General features: G+C 42.9%; 2 protein-coding genes across 2 annotated transcripts in view; both read right to left on the bottom strand.

Annotated features, from left to right (window-relative positions):
* Window positions 1-316: 316 nt before the first annotated feature.
* On the bottom strand, window positions 317-18808 carry FAM220A (family with sequence similarity 220 member A). Its single transcript, XM_055340706.1, is given in 6 exon segments — window positions 317-447; window positions 450-633; window positions 635-723; window positions 726-879; window positions 882-970; window positions 18439-18808. Coding segments are annotated over 6 exon segments (1017 nt in total).
* Window positions 17992-19307, bottom strand: part of LOC129519638 (small integral membrane protein 10-like protein 2A) — a 17240-nt gene continuing 15924 nt past the window's right edge. Inside the window, exon 2 of the mRNA XM_055340354.1 lies at window positions 17992-18883. Coding sequence (XP_055196329.1) covers window positions 18863-18883 — 21 coding nt within the window. The 3' untranslated portion in view covers window positions 17992-18862. The remainder of the gene's footprint in view (window positions 18884-19307) is intronic.

Raw genomic sequence — 19307 nt, 5'->3', positions numbered from 1 at the left:
TCTACATTTCACTTTTATAGAATTTATTTTACACCTATTGTACCAAACAGCATTTTGTCTTTTTTTTTTAAGATTTTTATTTTTTTAAGTAATTTCTATACCCAACGTGGAGCTCAAACTCACAACCCCAAGATTGATAGTCATGTTGCCCTTCTGACTGAGCCAGGCACCCTACCTACCCTTACAGTCTTCCAACATTATAGCAGTTCAATTTCCATCATTTGACAGTGCATTTATGGGACAATCTGCAGGCAACTCATTTTAGCAGACAAATTAAAGAACACTTTTAACAGACATGACTGTCCTAAATTGTTTATTAGGTAAGAATTTCACAAACATTAATTATATTAGTGGCAAGGTGGAGCAGGAGAGGATCCTTCCTTCTCCATGCCCCCCTGCTAGAACCACCAATGGTGTGCCAGAACTAGGGATGCTTTCCAAGGCCACATTCTCACGGCTTGCAGATATCAGCCCTCAGGTCTCCCTGTGCTCATGAACTGGTTTGGTGATCCACTGGGGGTCAGGATTTCTTCTGATAGCTTTATAGAATGGATCAATGAGGATAACCTCAAAGAATGTGTATGTGGAATCTCTGCCAACCTAGTAAGAATTCAAGACCATAAGAGCCACAGTGGCCACAGTAGTGTCCAGCTCATTCCTCTGCTATAGACTGTAGGCTTTGGGCAAACTTGAACTGGTTGACACCATGATGGACAGTCTTGCTGCAGCCTTAGGCAGTGGGTGTTTGCGGCCACTATGTGGCACACGGATCCAGTATATGACATAACCTTGCTTGGTCTTGTACCTCAGTCTGCATGCTTTTTCAGGCCAGGTTTCTTGGGGCATCCCATGGAGTGCAGAGAGCTGGTACTGCCAGAGAGCTGGTACTGCCAGCCGTGCATCCAAAGAAAAAAGTGCATTCCATTGGACTTGTTCTTCCTCCATAGCTCCTTGGTATACCTGTAAGCACCTATCCTGGCTTACCTGTGAGCTGATAATTGCCCCCAGATCGAAAGGAAAGGGCTTTTCTCCTCAGTAGACTATTGCTTTAACTTAAATTTTTGGTGCCATATTTTTGGGTCAGGTATGTATTGTTTATCACTGATGACAGACAGTAAGCTTCCTGGTTTTAAACAAAAGAAATCGGGGATCCCTGGGTGGTGCAGCAGTTTGGCGCCTGCCTTTGGCCCAGGGCGCGATCCTGGAGACCCGGGATCGAATCCCACATCGGGCTCCCGGTGCATGGAGCCTGCTTCTCCCTCTGCCTGTGTCTCTGCCTCTCTCTCTCTCTCTCTGTGACTATCATAAATAAATAAATAAATAAATAAATAAATAAATAAATTAATTAATTAATTAATTAATTAAAATAAAATAAACAAAAGAAATCTTGGTTCCAGGAAGGACTTCACTACCTACAGAGATTCACAGCAATCCTCGGCCTTTCTTCTTTCTCTCACCCCAGAAGGGTTCATTGAACAGAAGAAATGCCAGCATTTCCCCCAGATTCAAGCTATTTAACAAGAGGCTATTTTTGCTAATCTTTTGGATTAGTTTTCCTAACTGCTAGAGAAACGGCGCCTTAAAAAGGAAATGTTTCTGCCTTCAAACTTATACTCACTCAGTTTAAAATAGTCATGATCATTTAAAAAAATATAATGCCATGCAAGTACCCAAAAGATTTACCTCCAAACGTCTAGCCAGCTAAAAATAACCTCTAAACAAATAGCAAAACCTGGGTAAGCTCCCACAGAAGAAACCAAAGGCAACAGATCCCAGAGAAGTGAGGACCTCTGGGCTGAGGAACAGACCAGCTCTTGGCTTACTTAGTTTGATCCAGAGTAAGAATCAAAAGCGGATGTAGGGTACCAAAAGCTAAGGCAAGGAAAGCAAAAATAGACTCCATCATGCTAAAAATGTTCTGCATAGCAAAGGAAACCATCAGTAAAATGAAAAGGCCACCTTTGGAATGGGAAAAAAAATTTGCAAATCATGCATCTGATAAGAGGTTGTTAATATCCCAAGGCTACAAAGAACCCATAGAACTCAATGAGCAAACAAACCCAATTTAAACCTGGACAGAAAAAACTGCAGAGACATTTTTCCAAAGGAGACAGACAAGTGGCCAACAGGTACATGAAAAGGTGCTCAACAATACTCATCATCAAAGAAATGCAAACCAGGGCACCTGGCTGGCTGGGTAGGAAGAGCATGCGACTCTAGATCTCAATGTCATGAGTTTGAGCCCCATGCTGGGTATAGAGATGACTTAAATAAAAAAACTTAAAAAAAAAAAATGCAAACCAAAGCCACAATGAGATCTCACCTCACACCTATTAGAATGGCAGCCATCCAAAACACAAGAGATAAGAGCAACAAGCCTTAGCAAGGATGTGGGTAAAAGGGAATCTTCCTGCTCTGTTTGTGGGAATGTAAATTAGTGCAGCCACTAAGAAAAACAGTATGGAAATTCCTCAAAAGACTAAAATAGAACCACCATATGATCCAGCACTCCCACTGCTGGGTATACACCCAAAGGAAATGAAAACAGGATATTGAAGAGATATCTACACCCCTGTGCTCATTGCAGTATTATTCACAATTGCCAAGAAATGAAAGCAATCTACATGTCCATCAGCGGATGGATGGATAAAGAAGATGTGAGGTACATATACATACATACAATGGAAAGAAGGAAATCCTGCCGCTTGTGAAACATGGATGTAGCTTGAGAGCATTATGCTGAGTGAAATAAACCAGACAGACAAAGACAAACACTGTGTGTCATCACTTGTGTATGGAATCTAAAAAAAAAAAAAAACAACAACAACAACAACAAAAAAAACCTTAAACAGAAAAGTAGAAAAGTGGTTGGCAGAGGCTGGCTTGGCAGGGGGCAGGAATAGTGAGAGGTTAGTAAAAAAAAAAAGAGTACAGGGATCCCTGGGTGGCGCAGCGGTTTGGCGCCTGCCTTTGGCCCAGGGCGCGATCCTGGAGACCTGGGATCGAATCCCGTGTCGGGCTCCCAGTGCATGGAGCCTGCTTCTCCTTCTGCCTGTGTCTCTGCCTCTCTCTCTCTCTGTGTGTGACTATCATAAATAAATAAAAATTTAAAAAAAGGGGGGGTACAAACTTTCAGCTCTAAGATAAATAAGGTCTGGGAATCTAAGGTAAATAAGGTGACTATAGTTGATAGTACTATATCTTATAATTGAAATTCACTAAGAAAGTAAAACTTAAATGTTCTCACCAAACATTATATATGGTGATGGATATCTTTTTATTTTATTTTATTTTATTTTATTTTATTTTATTTTATTTTATTTTATTTTTTCATGAGAGACAGAGAGAGACAGAGACAGAGACACAGACAGAGAGAGAAGCAGTCTCCATGCAGGGAGCCCCATGTGGGACTCGATTCCGGGACCCCAGGATCATGCCCTGGGCTGAAGGGAGGTGCTCAACTGCTGAGACACTCAGGCATCCCCAGTGATGAATATTTTAATGAACTAGATGGGAGGGTGAACTATATATTATATATATATAAAATTGTCATGATGTATACTTTAAATATCTTACCATTTTATTTGTCAGTTATACCTCATAAAGCTGTGGGCATAAAAGCTGAAGTGAAATTTATTCCTATGGTTGCAAAAATGCAACGGAGCTTTTCAAAGTCTTGTGTAGAAAAGTATTAAAATACATAAATGTTAACACCAAAAAATCTCCCCTGAGCAGAGTTTTTTGGTTGGAAGGAGGGGATTGGAAAGGGGGGTGCCAGTAGATAGGAAAACTCTTAGTGGGCAGAACTGATGTAGGCATTACAGGACGTTTAGCTTCTCTGGCTCTCACCCCATCAATGCCAATGGCACTTCCCAAGTCATGGAGTTAACCAACACCCACATTTCCAAATGCCCCTAGCTACCCCTCAATTCCACATAAGAACCCCTGATTGTGGTACATCTGTCTGCAACTTTGGCTTCCCTAGCTCCCATCCCATTATTCCCTTTATTTCTCCCCTTAACTGGCATAGAAATACTGGTTGCACTTTTTTTTTTAAAGATTTTATTTATTTATTCATGAGAGACAGAGAGGAGAGAGAGACATAGACAGAGACAGAGAGACAGAAATACAGGCAGAGGGAGAAGCAGGCTCTATGCAGGAAGCCCGATGTGGGACTCGGTCCCCGGTCTCCAGGATCATGCTCTGGGCCGAAGGCGGCGCTAAACCACTGAGCCACCCAGGCTGCCCCAAAATACTGGTTACACTTAAATAGCTTTATTGAGATACAACTTATGCGCCACACAACCCATCCATGCAGAGTATATAATTTGGGGTGCCTGGCTGGCTCAGTCAGAAGAGCATGTGACTCTTGATCTTGGGGTTGTGAGTTTGAGCCCCAGGTCAGGCATAGAGATTACTAAATAAATAAATAAATAAATAAATAAATAAATAAATAAATAAATGAAACAAGATGAAGTGTACAATTTGGTGGACTCAAATATTCACAGGGTTGTGCAAGCACCACCACAATCAAGTTTAGAACATTTTCATCACCCCCAAAAAGAGAGCGACATCCACATACGAATGCCAGGCCACATTAGTTCCCTTCCCTCCTCTAGGCTGTAAAGTTCATATAGAGAAAAGGTGGTCATGTCAGTGTGTGTGGCAATGTTTTCTCTCTGATTCTCCCTATGGGCCTTTGGAGCAGCCCAGTAGATTTTCTTGGCACTTTTGGGCAGGTTCTCTAAGAAGTACTGACCAGTGCTATAGGTAACCTTCCATCTGAGCAGTGGAGGGTCAGAGGTGGGGGCCTCAGGTCTGCAGACATCCCTCTGGGACAAACACCCCTTGGCTCTGAGGGTGCCTTGGTCATCCTGGGCTGTTAGAACAAAACACCACAGACCAGATGGCTTGAACCACAGACATTTATTTCTCACTGTTCTGGAGAATCCAAGTCAAGATCAAGGTGCCAGGAGGTTAGGCTCTTGGTGAGGGCTGTCTTCCTGGCTTATAGATGGCCACCTACTTGCTGTGTCCTCACATGGCAGAGAAACAGAGTGCTCTCTGGTCTCTTCCTCTTCTTCTTCTTCTTCTTCTTTTTCTTCTTCTTCTTTTTTTAGAGAGAGCTTAATTTATTTGGCAGAGAGAGAACATGAGCAGGGGAGTGGCAGGCAGAAGGAGAGAGAGAAGCAGGCTTCCACCAAGCCAGGAGCCCAATGCAGGTCTCGATCCCAGGACCCTGAGATCATGACCTGAACTGAAGGCAGACACTTAACTGACTGAGCCAGCCAGATGCCCCTCTTCCTCTTCTTATAAAGACACTAATCCCAGTGTGGGGGCCTCACCCTCCTGAACTCATCTAAAAATAACTACCTCCTAAAGTCCCTATTTCCAAATATCATCATATCAGGGATTAGGGCTTCAACCTATTAATGGGGTGGGGTGAGGGTGGAGTTAGTGGCACACACAATTCAGTCCATACAGAGGGTTAAGGTCTATAGCTGGAGAAACAGGGTAGTCACTCCACTCTCAGGAATAAGAGAGCCAGACACAGGGCGGGCACAGAAGTCCTCCCATAACCAAGTAAGAAAGGCAGCCTGGGGCCACTGGGCATTTCATCTGGCTGGGTCTCACAAGACTCCACAGCCTTGGTCATTTCTCAAGTCTTTTTTAAAGTTTTTTTTTCTTTTTTTGTAATAAAATATACCTCATATAAAATTAACCATTTGTAAGAGTACAGTTCGGGGACAGTAAGTATAGGACACTGTTATGAGAGATCTTAATACATAAAGGCAGTGTAGTGTTTGGGTGATGTTGGGTTTGGGTGTTACTCTTCTCCCCAACCCGTGGATGCTCCAGACCATCTTGGGTCCTGCTCACCGTCTATCCTTAGACCCTGACATGCAGCCATGGTGAAATGAGGACATCAGATTCTTATTCCAAATCCTGGGAACCCCAAATTACTATTGCAAACATTTCAAGCCGTGGCCTGCCTGATTCAATGCAGCGTAGGATTCTCAACCACACATTGGGTCAACGAGCCAAATTCTGTTGTCTGGTCTGATTGTTTAGAGGATGTGAGTGTTTCCCCAATGAGCCAACCTCACCACTTTTATGAGCCCCACAGATCCCAGAACAGGGGTCAAAGGGATGGACAGCATGATTACTAATAGCTGACCATACTTTGTCTATGAAGCATTGGAACCCCGGATCAAACAAATCCAGCCAATCTAACATCTTCTGCTGTAGTTTTCAAGAACATGCTATGTTTTCAGACTGAAGAAAGCAGTCTCACATTATGTGTGCTGACATTCTGTTGTAAAGGAGGACAGAGAAGGAAGGCATGCCTTCTCAGACCATCTCCCGGGGATGGTGCAGGCCTAGCAGGAAAGCATTCACTTCCTGCCCACAAATGTGACACGCATTAGGTCACATGGGGAATAAGTTCCAAATCCTATTTTTGGAGGTAACAAGGGGGAGGCCAGCCTGGACGTTGGAAGGAGCTCAAGGATTCCTTGGTAAAACCCACAGGTCTAGGGAGACAACTGTTTCCAAGACCTGCCTCAATTCCTCAGGCTGTCCTCTCTCACGGCTTGAGTCCCCAAGTGGCTCTAGAGAGGGGCCATACAGGATGTTCTCATGAATCATTTCAAGTCCCATGACTAGGGCCAAAGTCAGGCTTTCAACCTGTGTCTGTTTTTGCTTGGGAGTGTGCTAAATCACGGTGCACCCTTCTTCCCTAAAATCACCAGCCAGGGCGACAGTCTTATAGAAGGTGACAGTTTTTCAAAAGGTGCGGGGTTGAAAGAGACTTTAAAACCAATTGCCACAGGACAATAAAATGGTTAGGACTTAACTGAGAGGGTCCACGGGTTCTACATTTTAAAATATATTTTTAAATATACAGAATCATATAAAGACAGAGAGGAGGCCACTAGAACTTGTGTCACAGAACTTCCATGTAGTTGCCACTGTGTTAAATTTTCACATCTTCCTTTCAAAGAGAGGGAAGCCTGGCTGGCTCAATCAGTAGAGCACACGACTCTTGATCTCGGGGTCATGAAGTACTTCGCTGTGATGGTTCATTTTATGTGTCAACTGGACAGGACTAAGGATGCCCAGAGTTGGCAGGACATTATTTCTGGGTGTGTCTGGTAAGAGTGTTTCCCAAGAGATTAGCATTTGAATCAATAGACTAATAAAGATCTTCCCAAACCAATGTGGGCAGGCAGCATGGGCCTGAATAGAACAAAAAGGCAGAGGAAGGGCAAGTTCTTTTTTTTTTTTTTTTTAAGACTTTATTTATTTATGTAAGGGAGAGCACAGGAGTGGAGAGGAGGGCAGAGGAAGAGGGAGAAGCAGACTCCCCAGAGAGCAGGGAGCCCGCTGCAGGGCTGGATCCCAGGACCCTAAGACGATGACCTGAACTGAAGGCAGATGCTTAACCGAGCCACCTAGGCACCTCACAAATTCTCTCTTCTTGAGCTGTGACATGCATCTTCTCTTGTCCTCAGATCCCAGGGCTCCTGCTTCTGGTCTCTGAGTGTTCTGGTCTTGGAGTGTTCTAACACTGGCTCTCCTGGTTCTCCAGCTTGCAGAGAGCAGCATATCGTGGCATGTCTCAGCCTCCATGGTTGCATAAGCCAATTCCCATCATAAATCTCTTTTATGCCTCTGTACGCTATTGATTCAGTTTCTCCACAAAACCCTAATACACTCATGAATACAATAAAAAGTAAGAGACTAAGACAATCCCTTCTTGTAGAGCAACAGCTTACAGAAAATCATGTGCAAACTGGTGATCCCTTTCCTCCTCACTTCAAGAGAATGGTGTTTTTGTCTTAGTTTGATGGGGGGGGGGAGGGTTACAATTAAAGTCATGCACTCCAATATGTTAAAGGTCTTCATATCCTGAAGAAGCAAAATTGTCAGGGATCCCTGGGTGGCTCAGCAGTTTAGGGCCTGCCTTTGGCCCAGGGCGTGATCCTGGAGTCCCGGAATTGAGTCCCGAGTTGGGCTCCCCTTGAGGAGCCTGCTTCTCCCTCTGCCTGTGTCTCTGTCTCTCTGTGTGTGTGTCTCTAAGTAAATAAAATCTTAAAAAAAAAAAAAAGCAATATTGTCACAAGCACATCTGTGACATACCTTGTGTCCAACAGAATATTTCCACGATAGAAATGTCCTTTCTCTGAGCTTCCGCTGCTATAGCCATGAGCTATGTAGAAACTAACAACTTAAAAGGTGGCTGGTATGAGTGAGGAACTGGATTTTTTTTTTAATTTATTTTAATTATTTTTAAGTAGTCACATGTGTGGTAGGAGCTACTGAATGGGATAGCCCCGGCATAATTTTCATAATTTTAGATTCATTTAAATTGTTTTTTTGTTCTTGTTTTTTGTTTTTAAATCTTGGACAATCAGTAGAAAAGCTTGAGGCTGACCTGGGCAATGCAGCCAGAGATTAGAAAAGATTCAATACACAGTTAGGGGATTTGGCTCTAATCCTTAGAGACCTTGTCAATACCAAGCAGTTAGCAGACAAAACTTTAATTCTTCGTTGTGATCTTTCTCATTTTCACAATCTGGTCAAAAAGCAAATATCAGCACTTTTATAACAGCAAAGACCTTTCCACTTCCCCATGCATACCTGCTTTTACCTCACTTCTTTTGCTCATTACTTAATAAGGAACAAATCTGAACTGCTGGGCTCAGAGAAGATAGTGGCTTGGTTTTATTTCAAGGAAAGTAATCTCTACATCCCACATGGGGCTTGAACTCACACCTCTGAGATCAAGAGTCATATCCTAAAAAAAAAAAAAAAAAAAAAGAGTCATATCCTCTACCACCTGAGCCAACCAGGCGCCATTGGGGCTTGGTTTTACTTTCTGCTCTGTCTCCAACACCTATGAGGATGCCTGGTACATAGTAGGCACCCACTGAATACTTCCTGGATGTTGAAAGACTATCTTGAAAGGAAGTGAACAGGAAAAACAAAACAAAACAAAACATGAAAAATAAATCAGCAAACTGTTTAAATCATAATTCTGCCAGTTACCGGCTATGCTATCTCATCTTTGTGTCCTCAAACACTGAAATGAGAACCACTGTGTTTCAGGATCATTCTGAAGGTTTAAAAGAGTGTTCCATGGGCGGTCACTGTCTCTGCACTGGGCAGGGGTGGGAATGGCTATTAGCTATCAAAGTGATCAACTGCCTGATGGTTCTTTGGGGTTAGGACATTATTGTTAGTTTCTCTTTTAATAAAACATTGTCATTCTAAATAAGCAGATATGGTGAACCATGTGCATAAAAATATGAGCTTCATGGGACGCCTGGGTGGCTCAGCTGTTGAAGCATCTGCCTTCAGCTCAGGGCCTGATCCCAGGATAGAGTCCCATATCAGGCTCCCTGCATGGAGCCTGCTTCTCCTTCTGCCTGTGTCTCTGCCTCCATCTCTGTGTCTCGTATGAATAAATAAGTAAAATTTATTTTTAAAATGAGCTTCATGACATGAAGAGTTTTATAAGGAACTCATGCCAGGTTTTGTGACCCTGCAAAATGTATGTGAGCAGCTCTGAATAACTACATTCTGAATCAAGCAGGAGAGAGGGAGCAAAATCCTAGCAATTTTTCCCCAAGAGAGTAAAACGGAAACATCTAACAAAGAGGAAGCCTGGGGTTTATTCAAACAAACTGCTTTATTTTAGTAAGTCCTAAGTGGTACTCAGAACATTTCCAAGAAATCAAATAGTTTATATGCTATTTATATGTATGTACTCAATTATCACAATTAATCATTTAAGAAAATTCTCTGAGAGATCTTTTACAAAAAGGCACTGGAAGGAGGAATATTTCACTGATGTTACAGAACAATAGTATTTCCCAATATTTTAACAGATTCTGACATTTTAAAAGCATTTCACTATGAGCCATGAAAGAAATCTAGAGTTATGGTTTCTGTTGTGAAAATCTGACTCGTTCCTGTGGCAGATTTCCCCATCAGGGTCTCCCAAGAGGCTCTCATAGGTGGGTTAGGCTCAGGACAAGCCCACTGTGGCCCAAGCTGAGTCAGCACAGACCCACACCACACCAAGCTGAAGGGACCTGTTGGGGCTCAGCTGCCCCAGGAGGCTGTGTGTAGCCCTGGGCAGAAATGAATTCTCTGAGAAGCCCCCTCAGAACAAAACCCATGGGCTTCTTAATACAGTGGGAAAATGTGATTTCAGGGGCGTCTGGGGGGCTCAGTCAGTTAAGTGTCCAACTCTTGATGTTGGCTCAGGTCTTGATATCAAGGTTGTGAGTTTAAGCCCTGCTTTGGGCTCCACGCTGAGCATGGAGCTTACTTTATTTATTTATTTATTTAGATGGAGCTTACTTTAAAAAAAGAGAAAAGAAAAAAGAAAATGTGGTTTCATACTGAAAGTCAGTTTCCAAAATAAAAAATAAAAATAAACTCACCAAATTTATTTATCTAACACATTTATCTTCTTGTTTTAAAGCACCATCTATAGGTATTGAGTTAAAGAGCTAAATCTTGTTAAGGCTTGATAAATCACTCTCATTGAGCTTAACAAACCACATTGAACTGGATTAAGTACAACATTTTTATATTAGTTTTTGAGTTTGAATTTGGATAAACAGAAAAGAAAACCCCAAGTTCTTGCCTGTAGGGACACTCCCTATGTGAACATATGGCTCCCTCTTGTGGCAAAAGTGAGCCTCACATGACAGAGGGGGGCCCGTGGAAAGGGGGGATTTGCTTCACACCCCATTCATTCCCCCCCAATTAGACAGCTCATTCAAATTACCCTGGAGTTGACTAAATACACAGTGTCAAGGCAGGAGTACCCCATCCACTGGATACTCCACAGGAGTATCCCATTCACTTGTCCACCTTCAGAGGGAGATGAAAATGTGCCACTGAAATGCACCCAGATTAGTAAAGGCCACAAAATAAAGACTTGGGGTGCCTGATTGGCTCATTCGGTGGAGCGTGCAACTCCTGATCTGGGGATTGTAAATTGGAGCCCCAGGTTGGCTGTAGAGAGTACTTAAAAATAATAAAAAATCATTTAAAATAACAAAGGAACCACTTGACATTTTCACACATTTGACCTCATCAGCCAACTCAAAGTGCAATACACAATGCCCCTCACATGTACAAAAATAAAGGGTACCTTAAAAAAAAAAAAAAGCCCTGTATCAATGGACAGGTTTTTTAAAAAATATTTTTGAGAGAGCGAGAGCACACAAGCAGGGAGTGGGGGAGAGGAAGGAGCAGACTCCCAGCTGAGCAGGGAGCCCAACATGGGACTCGATCCCAGGACCCCGATATCTTGACCTGACCTGTAGGCAGACGCTTCATTGATTGAGCCACCCAAGTGTCCCAATGAACAGGTTTTTTTTTTAATGATTGATTGATTGATTGATTGATTTATGATAGACACACACACACACACACAGAGAGAGGCAGAGACACAGGCAGAGGGAGAAGGAAGCAGGGTCCATGCCGGGAGCCCGACGTGGGACTCAATCCCCGGGCTCCAGGATCACACCCTGGGCCAAAGGCAGGCACCAAACCGCTGAGCCACCCAGGGATTCCCCCAATGAACAGGTTTTAAAAGAAAACCCAGGTCTTCTTGGTCATGCTAATAGCCATATTAAAATACTGAAACTGAAAAAGACGATGCATTTTGCTGAGAAAGGATGCTTTAAGCCCTGGGGTGTGTTACTCACAGGGGCAGGTTCCTTGGCCTAATTGTTTCTCATCTGGAATGAACTGGGCATTTTCATCCCTTTTTCTGGATCACCCTTCTCCCAACACACTAAAACCCAAGGCTCCTGGGGCACCTGGGTGGCTCATTTGGTTGAGCATCTGCTTTGGCTCAGGTCATGATCCCAGAGTCCTGGGATGAAGCCCCACATCAGGTTCTCTGCTCAGTGGGGGCCTGGTTCTTCCTCTCCGTTTCTCAGTCCACCTGCTTGTGCTATCTCTGCCAGATTAAAAAACAAAAACAAACAAAAAAACCCAAAGGCTCCCTCTGTTATGAATCTGAGTAATGAAGTAGACAAGGTCAAGTTTGAGAGTGAAATGCTATAGTTTTTTTTACCACTTCTGTGGCTCCAGGTGCTGGGGCACAAGGTGGCAGAAGGAGGGTAGGCCCCTCACTGCTGTGTTCTCAATTTCTGGATGAATTCAGATGTGTCTGCTGGCACTTGCCACATACAGACAAAGCACCTGTAGTGAGAATAAGACAACAGCCCTCCTTTTCCAGATCACTCTCCTACAATAAGCAGGTTTTTCTGAACAACTGTGAGTCCTTAATCAAGTCTTGGAGCAGGAGCAGTGGTGACCAGAAATGCCCTAGCTATGGCATCCCTGTGGGTGTCCCACAGAAACCAGACACTTCAGGATGTGCGAGAACTCAGCTGACAAGAGGCAGCTGTACAACAGTGATGGTTAGTTTTACATCAACTTGATTGAGCTGAGGGACTCAGGATGGCTGGTAAGACATTATCTCTGGGTGTGTAAGAGCACTTCCAGAAAAGAATTGATAGATTGAGGATGGAGCGCCCTCACAAATGTGGGTGGGCATCATCCAACCAGCTTGGGGCCCGAATCGAAGGAGGCAGAGGGGGCACTTTAGCTCCCTCTTCGCTTGAGCAGAGACATCCATCTGCTGCCTTCAGACATTGTGTTCCTAGTTCTTGGGCCTTTAGATTCGAACTGGGAGCACCATCAGCTTGCAGAGCTGGCAGGCCTTCCCCACTGACTTTCCCATTCTCCAGCATACACACAGCAGATGGTGGGACTTCTCAGCCTTCACTATCAGAAGGGCCAATTCCTCTAAGGACTATCTTTACATCCTATTGGTTCTCTCGATACATCAACCGATGTCAAAGGAGCAGAAAGAGGGACGCCTGGGTGGCTCAGCGGCTTAGCGCCTGCCTTCAGCCCAGGGCATGATCCTGGGGTCTCAGGATCAAGTCCCACATTGGGCTCCCTACATGGAGCCAGCTTCTCCCTCTATCTCTGCCTCTCTCTGTGTGTCCCTCATGAATAAATAGGTAAAATCTTAAAAAAAAAAAAAAAAAAAAAAAAAGGAGCAAAGAGAGACACGCTTCCTCCAAGTCATCTTACTAAGCAGCGGCAGTTAAGAGTGCTGGCTGAGGGGATCCCTGGGTGGTGCAGCGGTTTAGCGCCTGCCTTTGGCCCAGGGCGCGATCCTGGAGACCCGGGATCGAATCCCACGTCGGGCTCCCAGTGCATGGAGCCTGCTTCTCCCTCTGCCTGTGTCTCTGCCTCTCTCTCTCTCTGTGACTATCATAAAGAAATAAAAATTAAAAAAAAAAAAAAAGAGTGCTGGCTGACTTCAGTTTAACAGGAGGTAAGCTTCTCAAGTTAGAAAACAGAGCCTAGCAGCACCTGGGTGGTCTAGTGAGTTAAGCACCCACTTGATTTCAGCTCAGGTCATGATCTCAGAGTCCTGAGATCAGGCCCCACATCCAGCTCTGTGCCCAGTGCAGTCTGCTTCTCTCTCTCCCTGTGCTCCTCACCCCCCTTGCTATCTCTATAATAAATAAATCTTAAAAAAGAAACAAAGCCGAGTGGTGCCTCAGTGGCTGAATCGGTTAAGCTTCTGCCTTTGGCTCAGGTCATGATCTCAGGGTCCTGGAATCGAGCCCCAAATCAGGCTCCCTGCTCAGTGAAGAGCCTGCTTCTCCCCCTCCCTCTCTCCTCCCTGTTTATGCTTGTTCTCTCTCTCTCAAATTAAAAAAAAAATTTTTTTTAAGATTCTATTCCCTAATCTTCAAACAAATCACTCATTTTCTGAGAGCAGAAAAAGACCCCTTAGTGGGCAGGAGATGGGAAAACAGGATATAAATCCACTGCCTTAAAAAAACTGATAGCATTAATCAGTTAATTGGAGAATTCTCTTGTCAATACTGTGGTGAGGCACAGCTGCCCTAGAAACACTCTATATTGTTATGTAACTAAACACTTTGAAAAATTAACTGTAAAGAGCTGCTCAAGACACTACCAGAGCAAAACTGCAGGGAAGCCTGCTCTTGCTCCTGTAAATAACAGATCTGTTTACCAGAACACATAGGACTGAAGGACTCCTCAGCCCCAATGAGTGGGTCATTTGTTCCAGAAAACATGTATCTGTGAAGATGGCCTATCCTAAGCAGCAAGTCCCTTTACCAACAGTCTCTTCCAAATTTCAGTCAATCCAATGTACAGCTCAGATTTTGTGCAGAGTTTGAAGCACAAATGATTTTATCATTTTTAAAAATTTTTATTTATTTATTCATGAGAGACACAGGCAGAGGGAGAAGCAGGCTCCATGCAGGGAGCCTGATGTGGGACTCGATCCCGGGACTCCAAGGTTACACCCTGGGCTGAAGGCGGCGCTAAACCGCTGAGCCACCCAGGCTGCCTCACAAATGACTTTTTAATTGACCTGATTGATCAACTTTTGATAAAAATAATTTTGGAAAAATGAGTTAACATTTAAGAAGCAAAGAGGAGCCAAGTAGAAGCAACGATCCTATTAAATCCTAGGTCTCTCAGGAGCCTGGGTGGTTGTCAGTTAAGTGTCTGCCTTTGGCTCAGGTCATGATCTCAGAGTCCTGGGACTAAGTCCTGCATGGGGCTGCCTGCTCAAGGAGGAATCTGCTTCTCCCTTTTCCTCTGCCCCTCCCCCACCCTGCTCAGGCCTGTGGGTTTTTTTTTTTTAAGATTTTATTTATTTATTCATGAGAGACAGAGAGAGAGGAAGAGGCATAGGCAGAGAGAAGCAGGCTCTCTACAGGAAGCCCAATGTGGGCCTCGATCCCAGGATACCCTGGGCGGAAGGCAGGCGCTCAACCCCTAAGCCACCCAGGTGTCCCATCAAGTTTTTAAAAAATTAAAAATTCAAAAAAAAAATTAAAAATTCCAGGTCTCTAACTTCACGTCTGCACTGAATGTATCATACAGATGGGGTGTGTTTCAAAGCTTCCACCACTAACCAGTGCTAAAAGGCAGTTTCTAGCTCTGAGCTCATCTAGCTTGTTGAGGAGACCCCTTAAATCTAGCTATCTGCGTGGTTTAAAAAGGATAAATTTTAAATTATCTAGGGGAGAATAGAGGGAGAATTCTATAGTACATTTCTTTTTCTATGTGAAACTACAGTAAATAGTCTGTGTGAATTTTTGAATACACTGATTTACAGAAAGCTCCAAATAACACACGCCTTGTTGTTTACAAAACCAGTAGTCCTGCAATAAGGATTGATTTAAATGCAAGTTTCTTAATTTCTCATTCCTTATGGGCTTGCAACTTCATAATCACTTCAACATCTCACTGTTCATTCCAATGTTAAAAATTATGATTGCCAAATGTGAAAAACCAAGTCCAAGATTTTGTACTATGGGGAAGAGCTTCTAAGTTTAAAATGATTGATTAAAAAGAACAGAATCCATAAAAACAAAACACCAAAACCTATATATAAACTTCTAAAGCAAACTTGCCTGTTTTCATTGTCAAAATGATACACCTAAAAAATTTCAAATGACTTTCCCTTTTAGAATACATGCATCCCTATGTCTATAGCAGCATTATTTACAATAGCCAAGATATGGAAGCAGTCCAAGTGTCCATCAATCGATGAATGGATAAAGATATGGTGTGTGTGTATATATGTGTGTATACATAATGAAATATTAGACATAAAAAGTGAAATCTTGCCATTTGCAATGACACAGATGGAGCTAGAGAGTATTATCCTAGGCAAAATTTAAATCAGAGACAGGTATTTCACTTGTAAGTGGAATTTAAGAAACAAAGGGGGGAGAAAAAGAAACCAAGAAGTGACTCTTAATTATGAAGAACTGATGGTTATCAGAGATGAGGGGGTGGGGGGCGGTTAAATAGGTAATGGGGATTAAGGAGTGCACCTGTCATGACCAGGTGACATACGGAAGTACTGAATCACTAGACTGACTGAACCTGAAATTAATATTACACTGTAAACTGGAAAATTAAAACTTTAAAGATTTATCCTTTTTATAATTCAATCACAGAAATAATTTATCTGAAAGCATATCCTATTTCTATACTAATTGCCTCAAGAATAAAAATGTTTATAGAAGGCCTTATTTTATAAAGTCATGAAACCTTAGGCCAGCCCGAGTGGCTCAGCAGTTTAGTGCCACCATCAGCCCAGGGTGTGATCCTGGAGACCTGGGATTGAGTCCCACGTTGGGCTCCCTGCACGGAGCCTGCTTCTCCGCCTCTCTCTCTCTGTGTCTCTCATGAATAAATAAAATCTTAAAAAAAAAAAAAAAAAAACTTTTTTTTTTTTTTTAAGAAACTTTAGTGAATTTATATCATTTCTCCACTCTAGAACTTTCCATAGGAGATTGTCTTCAAACAGGAACTGGACACAGGGTCAAAAGGAAAAATTTTGGTCAAGTATATGTGTATTAAAAAATCAAAGAAAAAAAGTTGCTAACGCGAGCATTCCCCCAAAGTGACATTCAGAAAAAAAAAGCTTATTTTAATATGACCATGTGAAGACATTCTAAATTTATTTTTTTTTAAATTATTTAGCATCTGATACTAAATAGAGAATTCTGTATTTGTTCTTTGCAACTGGTTGAAATTTATGTACTTGCAGTTTACAAAATAAAACAGTCGATGGATCCCAGAGTTCTATCCCAAAGGAACAGACTTAGTTTAAAAAAGAAAAAAAAAAAAAGGAGGAGGGGATGGCTTGACAAGAAAACACTTCTCTGTTGTCCTCACATCATCCATCATGACCCCAGAGGGTCCACTAAGCAGGGCTTTCACCCCCACCCACCCCCAACCCGGACAGTGTCCTTTACACTGGCCGCTATCACAGTGAGCACCACCCCAGAGGATCACAACACATTCTCACTATGTCCTGGGAGGAAAGTGAGAGTAGAGTTCTGACCTGGCTTCGCAGATTGTCTTTCAAGCTCTGCTTCTGGTCTTCTAAGTGAGCAGCCTACTTGGACTGGTGCTAAAAGACTTTCAGTAAGAGGAAGACAGCACTAATAAATGACAAGGTGAATCAAGACTACACACAGAAAATAAGACACTTATTATGCTAAATAACACATTTTATTTTTCATTTTCCCAAAACACTAAAATAGCACACGGCAGAGTAATTTAGGACACAAATGGAGAGAGGCAATGAGTAACCCCGAAAATGGCTGTCTTACTTTAGGACTCCTTAAAAACTCATGCTCTGAGGTGACCTTGATTGGAATTCTCAACAACCAGAGGGGTTACCTCAGAAAAAAGGCTAGTGTAAGAGATACCTCCGCTCCTGGAAACTGGAAACATTCTACAGGGGAAATATGAGGTCTGTCTCCCCCTACCTGAGCTACAGCAGATGGTCTCAAGCTTGTTTTATTTCAGGTGACAGGGCTAGGGCTCCGTGTTTGAGAAAGGATTACACTAAAAGGACATTGAATATTTCAACTTTCACCATAAGGACTCCATTTAAACTGAGTTTCAAGGGGGAAGGAAAGGGATATGACAAAAATCAAATTTTGCTGCTGACCGAAATTCTACAGAATGCAGAAATGGTGGCAGCTCACAATCACATCAGCAGGGCTGAGAGCAAGTAGGGAGGAGGGGACTTGTACATAAACAGGCACTTCCACCTGATGATCAGACAGTCTAAGGAGACAGTATCTGGGACAGTAGCCCTTTAGAATGAATGCTGAAGATACATAAAGAATTTTGTTAAATCTTTACATTGTAACCTGACATTTATATAGGATGTATTAATGTTATTGAAAAGGTATCCCAATATTGAATGTCTTTCAAGCACATGATAAAACATGTTCAAAAATCTCTTATATCAACCAACTTCCCATGAGTTCATCTGATCATACAAACTGAAGCAGGAACTTCATGGCTGCCCTGTTGGCATCCAGACTCAGTGTGAAAGCAATCATTGTAAGACAACTTTTAAAATTAATCTCACTATTTTTATTGTTCTGCTTGTGCCTTAACTATGGCATAATGGATTTGCTACTTCAAAAGCTGGTAGAGCTAGTAACCCCAGTGTTACCTGCAGATGGTTTGAGGTACTTTTTATACTTGAAAGCATTTTCTTGTTTTCTACTGTTTGCTCTGAAAACACAGGCTCTAAATGGCCAAGGAAAACACATTTTGTCTCATCATTCAGGAAAACTTCAGGGCATGCATACAACAGTGTAGACAGGACGAAATGCAAGCAAGACAGTTCCAACTCGAGGCCTGACCCTTCTGGCAGAGCACTTGGCGGTTCCTCCTCAGAAATCCCCATTTCTAATCTTTTCTGACAGCACAGTAGTCCTGACCCCCAAGGCTCTCCTTTGTGGCACCATCCTCTGTGGCTGTTGATTGCTCTTGGTCCCCCTCCCAGCCAGTCCCTCATACCACAGGGCACCCCAGCCAAACACTCTTCTGCAGGAGCACAGAACAGATCCAGAGTCTTGCTCTGAGCCGCAATGGAAGCTGAATTTCTTCTTAATGATTCTTTCAAACATGGAAGCACTTTATTGCCATTGAGGAGCAAGAGGCTGGTCTCACTGAGAGCATTTTTCATTTCCATTGATAACTCCTCATTTTGTGAATTTCCATCCACATCAACCACAGATGTATGCATCCAGGAAGAGGAAGGTATACCTGACAGGCAAGGGCTCTCCCCCTGCGCTCTTCCAAGTCCATACAGCAGCCTGTTTGAGTCCTCTCCCACCCCCTTCACCTTCCCGAGGCAAGTGTCCAGAGCCCCGACTCTGTCCCTCATGCTGTGTGTTCTCTGATGTGGAGACTTGACCACACGAGGGTCAGCAGAAGGCCTTCAATGGATCTCAATATGAACCTGGAAGAGATAATCAAATTAGGGTATTATTACGAAGACAGGGTCTTAAAAGAGCGTACACACACCAGGTATTTCCGAACAAATATGAAGATCTCTTTAACAGTTTCTGGTACCAAGGATTCCTACATTTTGACAGAAAACATGATAACCTACCAATCAGAGATCACAACAAAAAGAACATACTTAAAAAAAAAAGTACGTTATTAATTCAGCGTTTCCTAAAAATATGAAAAATGAACATTCTTAGGGTTTGTACGTTTCACAGCTATTTAGTTATTTCTGTAGGTTCAATAATCAGGATTGATTGTCCTCTCTTTAATCACGATGTAACTGGATGACTTGATCATGCAGACCAAGGCCCTACCTGATGTGTCCTATTTGAGAATGCTTCTCAGTGACTCAAGCATGACAAGCTACTTTTAAG

Source organism: Nyctereutes procyonoides, unplaced genomic scaffold (genome assembly GCF_905146905.1).
Source record: "Nyctereutes procyonoides isolate TBG_1078 unplaced genomic scaffold, NYPRO_anot_genome, whole genome shotgun sequence".
In the NCBI taxonomy this organism is placed as follows: domain Eukaryota; kingdom Metazoa; phylum Chordata; class Mammalia; order Carnivora; family Canidae; genus Nyctereutes; species Nyctereutes procyonoides.
This window is presented reverse-complemented; position numbering and strand designations above follow the sequence as displayed.